The sequence below is a fragment of the Ovis aries genome, chromosome 17 (genome assembly GCF_016772045.2).
Source record: "Ovis aries strain OAR_USU_Benz2616 breed Rambouillet chromosome 17, ARS-UI_Ramb_v3.0, whole genome shotgun sequence".
Taxonomy (NCBI): domain Eukaryota; kingdom Metazoa; phylum Chordata; class Mammalia; order Artiodactyla; family Bovidae; genus Ovis; species Ovis aries.
The window spans coordinates 54474485-54485866 of record NC_056070.1 but is presented as its reverse complement, the minus strand read 5'-3'; the positions used below and the strand labels follow the sequence as shown (position 1 = coordinate 54485866).

At 44.9% G+C, this 11382-nt stretch overlaps 1 protein-coding gene across 2 annotated transcripts in view; it reads left to right on the top strand.

Moving 5' to 3' along the window:
* Window positions 1–6952: 6952 nt before the first annotated feature.
* Window positions 6953–11382, top strand: part of PPTC7 (protein phosphatase targeting COQ7) — a 42298-nt gene continuing 37868 nt past the window's right edge. For both annotated transcript variants that reach the window (XM_042234599.1, XM_004017365.5), the window contains exon 1: window positions 6953–7471. In XM_042234599.1, the coding sequence (XP_042090533.1) occupies window positions 7234–7471 (238 nt within the window). In that variant the 5' untranslated portion in view covers window positions 6953–7233. The remainder of the gene's footprint in view (window positions 7472–11382) is intronic.

Below are 11382 nucleotides of genomic sequence, written 5' to 3'. Positions count from 1 at the left end.
GCTCAGTCGTGTCCGACTCTTTGCGACCCCATGAATTGCAGCACGCCAGGCCTCCCTGTCCATCACCAACTCCCAGAGTTCATTCAGACTCATGTCCATCTAGTCAGTGATGCCATCCAGCCATCTCATCCTCTGTCGTCCCCTTCTCCTCCTGTCCCCAATCCCTCCCAGCATCAGAGTCTTTTCCAATGGGTCAACTCTTCACATGAGGTGGCCAAAGTACTGGAGTTTCAGCTTTAGCATCATTCCCTCCAAAGAAATCCCAGGGCTGATCTCCTTCAGAATGGACTGGTTGGATCTCCTTGCAGTCCAAGGGACTCTCAAGAGTCTTCTCCAACACCACAGTTCAAAAGCATCAATTCTTTGGCGCTCAGCCTTCTTCACAGTCCAACTCTCACATCCATACATGACCACAGGAAAAACCATAGCCTTGACTAGACGGCAAAGTAATGTCTCTGCTTTTGAATATGCTATCTAGGTTAGTCATAACTTTTCTTCGAAGGAGTAAGCGTCTTTTAATTTCATGGCTGCAGTCACCATCTGCAGTGATTTTGGAGCCCCCCAAAATAAAGTCTGACACTATTTCCACTGTTTTCCCATCTATTTCCCATGAAGTGATGGGACCGGATGCCATGATCTTCGTTTTCTGAATGTTGAGCTTTAAGCCAACTTTTTCACTCTCCACTTTCATCAAGAGGCTTTTAGTTCCTCTTCACTGTCTGCCATAAGGGTGGTGTCATCTGCATATCTGAGGTTATTTATATTTCTCCCGGCAATCATGATGCCAGCTTGTGTTTCTTCCAGTCCAGCGTTTCTCATGATGTACTCTGCATAGAAGTTAAATAAGCAGGGTGACAACATACAGCCTTGACGTACTCCTATTCCTATTTGGAACCACAGTTCCCATCTAAATTACACTGACTTACTTGGTCATAGACTGCAGGCCTCCTTCAGAGGAACAGACTCCCCATGGCAGAGGGGGAAACACGGGTATCTGAAGGACAGACCACAGCAAAAAAGAAAAGAGAAAGGACTGGCGACATGCTCATTGAGACTGAGTTACCCTGAAATGGAGGTCCCCTGCCTCTTTTATGATTAACCTCTCTATCCAAAACTTTATGCCTTTCTTGTCCCACTCCTGTTCCCCTCAGGACTGAGGAACACTGAAGAAAAAATGGAATGAAACTGAGCAGGACTCTGGGGGGCCTTTCTGGGTACAAGCCCCTCAGTGTTCCCCACTTCTTGTTTGATCTTCCCCAAGTTCCAAACAGCAGACTCTGGCAGTTAATGATTAGAACAGTAGGGTCTCAGGATTCTGAGTTCTTTCTGAAGGGATATAGACAAGAATCTGACATATATCTGAGTGTTCTGCAGAAATTAAGACTCCCCACCGCCCCACTACCACCCACCACCCTGCCTTGCACCCAGGTGGAGAACGGTGGCAACATTCTGACCACAAACACACAGACCCCAGACTGGCTGGAACCAGAAAGCTAATGAAGATTTACGAAACATCACCCTGTTACCTCACCCCCAATCAATCAGAAAAATGTTCATGACCTGATCATGCACCCTGCAACTCTCACCCTCAATGTTGCCTTTAAAAACTTTGGCCTGAAGGCCATCAGGAAATTTTTAATTCTTTTGAGTACTAGCTGTCTGTTCTTCTTGCTTAGTGCCCTGTACTTTTCTTTACCACAACCTCCTGTCAGTAGACTGACTTTACTGAGCATCAGGCAAGGGAGTTGAGTTCAGTGACATCAGCATCTTCTTCTGAACCCACTAGTCAGACCCAATTCTCCTCTCATGGAAGTAGTAAAGAAATAAATCAGATGTTTTATTTTAGTAATTTTTCTACTGAGGCATGGCAGTTCCCTCTCCTCTATGTAAACTGGCAGAGAAGTTCCCTTCTAAAAACTGCCTTTGGTTTAGTAACTTATTCCTGATTCAATAACTGTAGTCATGGTATCAGGATCACCTGATCTGTCAGAATTCACTTCACTGCAAGTCAAATTCAAAGTTGCTTAAATAAAAGAGGGAATTAATATGACTTCAGGGACTGATGACTTCAGGCAAAGCTGGATTCAGGGGTTTAATCGATATCACAAATTCTCTTGTTGTTCACCATCTCTAGGCTCTGCTTCTCTCTAAATTCCCTTCATTCTCAAGCTGGCTCTTCCCAAGCAGTGGCAAAAATGGCCATCAGCAGTTCTAAGCTTGCATCTTATGGGTTTAGAAAACGCTAGTGAGAATTTCTCCTTAATGCTTTCAGCAAAATCCCATAGTGGAGTTTCATTAGTCCAGCTTGGGTCATGTGCTTTCCTATTGGACCAATCACTGTGACCAAGAGAATGCAATGCACTGATTGGTCAGGCCTGGATAATGTGCCCTTCTGAAATCTAGTTCCTTCCAAACCACATAAACCAACATAGATTATTCCCCCAAGGAATCAAAATACTGTTATCAGAGACTGGAAGGCAATGGATTCTAGATGGGAGAAAACATGACCATCACACACAATGCAAAGTTCAGTGGAAAGAGCAGCTTGTGGCTAGTGCCTTCAAAGAGCCTTCAAAAAGGCTTTGCAGGGCAGGGACCAAGACTGTCCCGGAGGGCTCTCCAGTTAACCTAGCTCCACCGATAAAATTCCTATGGGAGGAACCTGTTACTCACCCTTCCCTTTTCTCAGCTGTGAAACGAGTTGCTTGTTCTATATGACCTCTAACGTTCTCTTAGTCAACAGCATTCACTTCTTAGGTATTTATTTATTACCTATTGTATGCTAGGCAGTGTTCCAGACACTTGAGATAAAGGATAAAATACACAAAATCCCCTACTGTTATGGAACTTACATTTTAGTCAGGGAGGAGACAAACAATAAACAGAAAAAATGAGTCCCACGTGAAGCATAGACAGGACTGGTGGGTGTTTTCATGCTTAAATAGGTGGTCAGTGTAGGTCATGCAGGTAATGCACCTGGGAAGTTCTTAATCCATGGTATCTTTTGCTCTCATTCTCATCACTATTCTTGCTTTATTATCTTATATAATATTATTTATTGTTATTTTATTATTATTGGCACATTTAGAGCATTTAGTGACCCCCGCCTTGTTGTCTCCAGCATTAAGCACACTCAGCTTAGCATACAAGACCCTCTGCTTTAAGTCCTAAACTACTTTTTTTTTTTAGTGGAGATATTCACACACCATAACATTTACTCCTTTAAAGTGTCCAGTTCATTGTTTTTTAGTACATATAAAATGTTATGCAACCATTACTACTAATTCCAGAACATTTTCATTACCCCAAAAAAAAACCCCAAACCCATTAGCAATCATTTCCCTTTCCCCTTCCTCCCAGTCTCTGGCAACTACTAACCGGTTCTGTCTCTATGGGTTTTTCTGTTCTGGACATTTCATATAAATAGCATCATACAATGTGTGGTCTTTGGGGACTGGTTTCTTTAACTTAGTATAATGTTTTCAAGGTTCCTCTATGTTGAAGCATGTATCAGTACTTCATTCCTTTTTATGCAAAGTAGTTTCTAAACTATTTTCCCAGCTCCATTTCTCATTATTCCTCATGCAATCCCTAAAGTTGAGCTTCACTGGACTACTTGCTCTTCTTCAATCACACTCTGCATTTGCTGATTTCCCATTTCTTTCTCTTGGAATGATTATATCTCCTCCTCAGACCTCTGTCCATGCTCTTGCTATTGCTTGTGCTCAGTTGCTAAGTCGTGCCCCATGCAACTGTCGTGCCCCTTTGCAACCCCATGGACTGTAACCCACCAGGCTCCTCTGTCCATGGGATTTTCCAAGCAAGAATACTGGAGTGGATTGCCATTTCCTCCTCCAGGGGATCTTCCTGACCCAGGAAATGAACCTGTGTCTCCTGCATCTCCCGCATTGCAGGCAGATTCTTTACCACTGAGCCACCTGGGAAGTCCCTGTCCATGCTGGCCTCTCACAAATGTTACTTCTCCATAAAGTGCCCTGACTGTTCTTCCATCCCAGTGGGTCCTCTTTCTCCTCCTTACATGCCTTTATTTTAACTGATGGTGCTTATTTTCTCTATACATTTACTTAATTTTAACCCTCTTTGTCAGTACTATAACTGCTATGAAGGCATCAATGTTTTTTAATCCTTAACACAGAGCCTCAGATTTAACAAGTGCTTCCCAAATATTTGTTCACTTGCAAGGCATTGGTATAACTCAGCGGTTCTGAACTAGAGGCAATTTTGCCCCCTTGGGGCATTTGCCAACATCTGAAGACATTTTTGGTTGCCCCAACTAGGGAGTGAGTGTGCTATTAGCATCTAGTAGGTTCAGATCAGGGATGCTGCTAAACACAATTCAATGTGTAGGACCGAGCCCTCCCGCAAAGAATTATGTGTATCCCAAATGTGAATAGTACCAAGCCTGAGAAATCTTGCCATAAACTAATTAATTCTCTTTTTGAATAGGTTAACAAAAAGAAATCAGAGATCAGTGTACCAGTCTGGCAGAAAATCTCATTAGGGAATTCATGCCTTTTTTTTTTTCTTTCTTTCTTTTTTTAGGAGCTGGGGGTGACTCCAGTGCAAAGCTCTTTCCTAATGCCATAGAGGTGCCCTGGGAACACAGATGGTATTTTCACCACTTGCTCGCTTCTGAGAGTGACAACTGACCTCCCAGGAATCCTTGAAGTGCTAGGAATGTAACTCTGTTAAGGAAGAAAACTCTTAGGGCTTTTAAAGTCTAGCAAAATGTCACAAGTGAATTGTGCTCCCAGGGAGGGCAGGGGAAGGTGTATTTTTTTTTTCTCCAAGTACCCTGTCCTGGCTTCCCCACTATAGTGAGACTTTTCAGAACTGGCTCTGGAATAAATGATTCAAGGAAACCTGATGCCCTGTCTCTTCTTTCCAAAAAGAGCAAAGGAGCTTTGAGAAAGGATTCTGTTCACACTGTGCTCCGAAAAGCAACTCATTTGCAGGAAACTCAAGGCACCGGTATCATTTAACTGTGAAAACAGTAGCCCCAACAGAGCAGAGGTTACCCAGCATGAGAGTCACATCTTATGTTCCTACTTATCTCATCCAACTGGTTCCTGTGAGTGACATGGAAATGAGGTAATATATGTCCTGAAAATGAAAAGATAGTAGCAGTCGGAGGGAGTCTGATGAGGCAAGGAATAAGGGTTGACATGCTATTTTAAAAAATTTGTCCTTGGGGTAGAATTACCTGACATCCTGGCTGGGATTTGGTAGTGTTATGTGCTTAAAAGAACAACCTTTAGCATGGCTGGCACAGACATAAATGCCAAGCTGAGGATCCACAAGATTCCACCCTCTTCTGGGCACTCTCTAATTCTTGTGGGCCATAAAAAAATAGAAAGGTGTGACTGCACGCCTAGAATCACTCTATCTTTTATCCGGTAAATGAATCTTTTTTTGTCTACACATTTGACAAAAGACCACTCATTGTGTGAAGTGGTTTGTTCAGTCCAATTTTGATGAAAACCCTTAAGGACAGAAACATATAGAGTACTTAGCACACCGTGAACCACAAAAGTATTTAATGATGACAGTAATTGGGATAACAGAATGTGCTTTGAGTGGATGGTTGGCACGTCTTTAGATATACTTAAAAAGCTGTAAAAGAGATTCGTTTGTAGATTGAGACAGGAATCCCCAGAGGAACTATCAGTCAGTTCAGTCGCTCAGTCGTGTCTGATTCTTTGCGACCCCATGAATCGCAGCACACCAGGCCTCCCTGTCCTTCACCAACTCCGGACAAAAAGCTGGAAAAGGACAAATGCTTCTGGGTGATAGCAAAAACTATTTCAGATTAGATCATTTGCCTCAAATCTGTTTTCTTTTATTTCTGAATCCATTCATTTAATCATTCCTTTATTTGACAAATGCTATGTTTTATTAATATTTATGGTTCCTATTCAATTATCCTTTCTTTTGTTCAATAGTTATATAAATTGTATCAGTTGTAATAATATAGTGGCAAATGATCCTTGCCTTTAGGGTGCTTAGGATCTAGTGAAATATGCATTCATTCATTTATTAAAGTGTTTATCATGTGCCCATATGTTCTGGGGATACACTGAGAAAGAGCACAGGACACTCAAGAAATGGAATTAGATTCACGTGGATGGAAGGGGGCTTCCCATGGTGGTTCAGTGGTTAGGACTCCATGCTTCCACTGCAGGGGTGTGGGTTCAATCCCTGGTGGAGGATCTAAGGTCCTAGTCACTCTGGAGTGCAGCCAAAAAAAAAAAAAAAATACACAGTGGGTGGAAGGAAGAGCAAAAGCAAAGGCCTTGAGGCACCTATGAGCATGAGGAGCTAAGGTCCTATTCACTGTGAAGTGCAGCCAAAAAAAAACCCACCATATATATATATAATGAAAATAAATACACAGTGAGTGGAAGGAGGAGCAAAAGCAAAGGCCTTGAGGCACCTGTGAACATGGCTACAGTCCAGTTAGTGGACTAAACCCGTCCCTAAACCCTTCCAATATACAAATGCTAGAGGTGTTACTAGATTTGTGTACTTCAGTTTAATATATATGTTACAGAAAAATCATACGTGACCCGATTAATTTTTCCAGGTTTTTTTTTTTTAAAGGAATAGTGGCGTTTTCTCTTCACTGAAAGCAGGGGAGAAAACTTTCAAACAACCCACTTGCAATTCTCCGCATTTTAACTTCGGTCTCGCGTCTGGGAACTCCTCCTAGGTCCTTGAAGCTAGGCAGTGAAGTAAAAGAAGCAACTACAACCTCCTGACTACAACTCCCAGGAGACATTGTGACCACATCCTCTGCGCAAGCTCGACCTCTGTGACTGCATACGGCACCGAGCCGAGGAGGAGGAGGCTTGGTCCTAAGCCGCGGGCCGTGGGCGGGGCTATAGGCGTGGTCATAAGGGGGCGGTGCTGCCGGCGCGGCCCGGAACACGCTAGTGGAGCGGAAGATGGCGGCGGCAGCGGTGGCTGCAGCCGGGACCCTAGTCGGGTTGAGGCGGAGGAGCCGCCGGTTCTGACCTCGCTCTGGCTCCAGTGCGCGCGGCGGAGCGTGTGCGAGGCCCCGCGCGTCGGGCAAGGGCGGCGGCGGTAACTGCACGCCGCCTTGAGGAGCGTCCCGGCGGCGGCTCGGCTGCGGCTGAGGAGAGAGCCGGCTCCGGGCCTCCGCGTCCTCCTGTTCCCCGGGCCCCCCGCCTCCTCGGGGGGGCGGCGGCGGCGATGTTCTCGGTCCTCTCGTACGGGCGACTGGTGGCCCGCGCCGTGCTCGGCGGCCTCTCGCAGACCGACCCCAGGGCCGGAGGCGGCGGCGGCGGCGGCGGCGGCGGCGGCGACTACGGGCTGGTGACGGCCGGCTGCGGCTTCGGCAAGGACTTCCGTAAGGGCCTCCTCAAGAAGGGCGCTTGCTATGGGGACGACGCGTGCTTCGTAGCCCGGCACCGCTCCGCAGACGTGCTTGGTGAGTGCCCGGCCGGGTCCCCCCTCCCCAGCCCCGGATCCGCCTCCTGGGGACTCCCCTGCTCGGGGCTTTTCCAGCTCCTCCAGGCGGTAAGAGGAGCCAGTGAGCCAGTAGTAGCTCATTGTACGGAGCGCTTACTAGGTGCCAGGCGCCGTGCCAAGCGCTTGAAGGTGCGTTTTCCACTTGATCAACCCCCATTTTAGAGATGAGGAAACTGAGGCGCTGAGCGGTGGAGCCACATGCTCAAGGTCACACACCCTGAGAATGTGACCAGTTTGTCTGAGTCCGGAACCGCACTGTTAGTCACTTGGCAGTGCCAGCCCCAGACGACCTCGTTCCCTTCCCCGGCGACACCTGCAGGCTCCGAACCTCGCTCTCACTCCCTCGCTCCCTTCCTCCTCCCTCTGCGTGCCCTGGGGATCCCTGCTTCTTCGAGCTCCTGACGCCTTGGCCCGGCTATGGGTTGCGGGATCCCGAGCAGACTGGCTGTCGTAAGCCCTACACAGCTCAGCCGCATTCTTTCGTCGCCTCGATCCAAGACCAGATCTCCATCCTTGTCGGAGTCTTGCAGCAGAGGCCGCTGGCCTGGTAAAAAATCACTCGCAGTGCATTCTTCCAACTGATCTTGGCCACTTGAGGTCACTTAGGGTGGAAGAGAGTCTCCTTGACCCAAAATAGAATGGTCAAACCCTCTTCTCCACTGCGGCCAAGAAAGCCTTGAGAATTGGTTAAAGCCATTTCAGGCCACAGGTGCTTCAGAGGGCCTAGTCCAGTTACATCTTAGGGGTTGGGAGTCTTTAGAGTTAGAGCTTGCAGAAATGGCTAAATAGAATTCAGAAGCGATCAGAAACTTTATCATCATGCATGTCTTTGGAGGCAGTGCGTATGCTATAGACTCCTATGCCATTTAAATCTCTCTTAATAAATGGAGCACTTCCTGTGAAAATGAAGGACACGTTGTCATTGAACTCAAGTTCAAATGTCGCTTTGTTTTCACTTCTCAGGTGAGATTGAGTAATTTGACTACTTTAAATTGCATATACTGAGCCAAAGCTTGGCATTGGAACACAAGGTCCTGTAATTTTATAATGATAATTACTTTTTAATTTGGTCTCAGAATAAGTGTATTATCTTTGCTTTTACTCATGTACTGTGTATGAAGATAGCACTAGAAAAGTTGTTTTCAGTTTAATTTATGAAAGACTCCTTTAGGTAGGTTGGAAAAAATCATTTAGTGTTTAGGCAAAGACTCCTTAGAAGGGAACTTGCAAGTTTTAAAAAAAAATTTTATTGGATTATAGTCGATTTACAATGTTGTGTTGGTTTCTGCTGTACAAAAGTGAATCAGATACACATATATCCACTTGTTTTTAGATTCTCTTCCCATGTAGGTCATTATAGAGTACTGAGTAGAGTTCCCTAGGGGAACTTGAAAATTGAAGTCATACAAATCACTCTAAAGTCAGCTCGACCCTGACTAAGAGTTTATTTATTTATTTAATTTATATTTGACTGTGCTGGGTCTTCCTTGCTGCACGCAGGCTTTCTCTAGTTGCCGCAGGCAGGGGCTTCTCTTGTTGAGCATGTACTCTGGGCATACTGGCTTCAGTAGTTGTGGTGCATGGGCTTGGTAGTTGTGATGCAGAGGCTTAGTTGCTCGGTGGCATGTGGGATCTTCCTGAATGAAGGATTGAACCCATGTCTTCTGCATTGGCAGGCAGATTCTTAACCACTGGGGAAGCCCTGATATCTTTTTTTTTTTAAAGGTCGGTCAATGGTTCTTTTTTCATTACAGTCGAGGCACTTCACAGTTAAAAGCTTGTGATGACCTGTACTGCTTTTTCAAGTTGCTGGTATAGTGCAATAGGATAGAGGATATTGAGCCACTAAGGTTCCCCCTTAAAAATCTGCTATGTGCTGGCTTATGTGAAAGATCTGTGATTTGATTAATGATTCAGGGGATAGTTTAATGTGTCAGATGCTTATGCTGAAATTTGATTTGAAGTTTTTTGAAGGCTACCTTCTTAATGGAGTAGGGTATTCATAAGGATATGTGAAACTTTGGTCAAACCCATTTTGAAAAATGTATAAACATACCATCCTGGCATAAACCCAGCCTGGTTTGGCGCTCAGCGTTTCCACTCTCTGATCTGTGGTTTTGGGCAAGAGCCTCTCAGCTCATTTTCCTCCTCTAGACTAGAGGATGAGGGAAGTGGACTACCTGATCCTCAAAAACTTGTGACCATCATATATTTTCTTTTTGTTTTGAAAAGATAGCACTCTTTGTTATTTTTCATCTCAAATAGTGGACATTACTTCCCATTTTATTCACATGGCCACCTTCAGTAGATATTTTGTTTTATATCTGGCGCTGAAACCAGTGGTTCTTAACTTTGCTTGGTTCACTGTCCAAAGACTTTCTCTCTTCAGAAATGTGCATAGAGACAGAATTTTGCATAGGCCTTTGGAGACTTCAGAGACCCCGTGAAGTACATAGAATCCACCTATGGGCCACCTAGAGGTCCATCTAGAGGTCCTCTTGGGTGGTACAAGATTAGGAACTACAGCTCTGTAGCCCCTCTTGAAGGGAATGTTCCTAGACATAACCAGACAGATGATGGCTTATGTGAACTAGGGATGGTCTTTGGCCATATTTGACAAAGAGCTGTTTTGAGAGAAAATTGTATGCAAATCAGGGAACACAGGTTCTCTAGGACTGTCTGTATTGGAGCAGTTCTTCCAGAAAGCCATCTTGAGAGCCACCTGATACAATTTCTGAGTTGGCCTCATTTGATCTTTGGTTTCCACAAACCAATTCATATGATGGTGACTTCTCTATTTTAGTGACACCATCCCCCCCATAATAGGCAGATCTGATTATCTCTTGCTATGGAAGAGGTAATGAACCTCAGTGAGTTTTTAATACTGCTTTTTACTCTGAAAGTTGAAGTTGTAAACTGAATTGCGTTAAAGACTATGTTGTGGGAGTTCCCTGGTGGCCTAGTGGTTAGGACTCAGTGCTTTTACTGCTGAGGCCCAGGTTTGATGGTGGCTCAGTCAGTAAAGAATCTGCCTGCAGTGTAGGAGACGTGGGTTTGACCCCTGGGTTGGGAAGATCCCCTGGAGAAGAAAATGGCAACCCACTTCAGTGGATTCTTGCCTGGGGAATTCCATGGACAGAGAAGCCTGGAGGGCTACAGTCCATGGGGTCCCAAAGAGTCGGACACAACTGAGCGACTAAGCACAGCACACCGCAAGGGAACTGAGATCCCACAAGCAACATGGAGCAGCCAAAAAAAAGAGGCTGTGTTGAATAATGTTATGTTGAACCTCAGTGCTTTGAACCGTCTAGTTCTATAGATAATTAGTTTTCTTTGGGTTGACGCTATTTATTGCTGAGTTATCTGTGTAACTCACTGTGGTCATCTAGGACTCTTTGGAATGAAAGCTGTTTATTTCTTTTTGTATTAGAAAGAGAAAGCTATTTTATTTCTTTAATTTAGAATTATCTGTCCTGTTAGTCATGCAGTGACTAAAAGTACTTGCTGCTTTACAACATTTTTGTAGAGTCCCACTGGATTTCTTTTAGGAAAAACCAACTATGGTGGGGGTGGTGAGACATAGGAACCACTCCTATCCCCTGGAAAATTGGCAAAGGTGCTTTCTCTTTATTAGGTCCAACAGGAGTAAACCAGTACCAGCAGGAGCTATGTGCACTTTTCTTTTCCTTCTTCCCTGTGACTAATACTGGGTTCTCTTGTTACTCAATGCGGCGTGGTTGCCTAAGTACATAAAAATATGGGAGCTGCCTAGTGTGTAATTGCTGGGCCTCTCACAGCCCTAAGCTACTTAACAATAGAATCAAAGACTGTTGAGGGTTGTAAGATTTAGAAACCTTGGAATCCAATTCT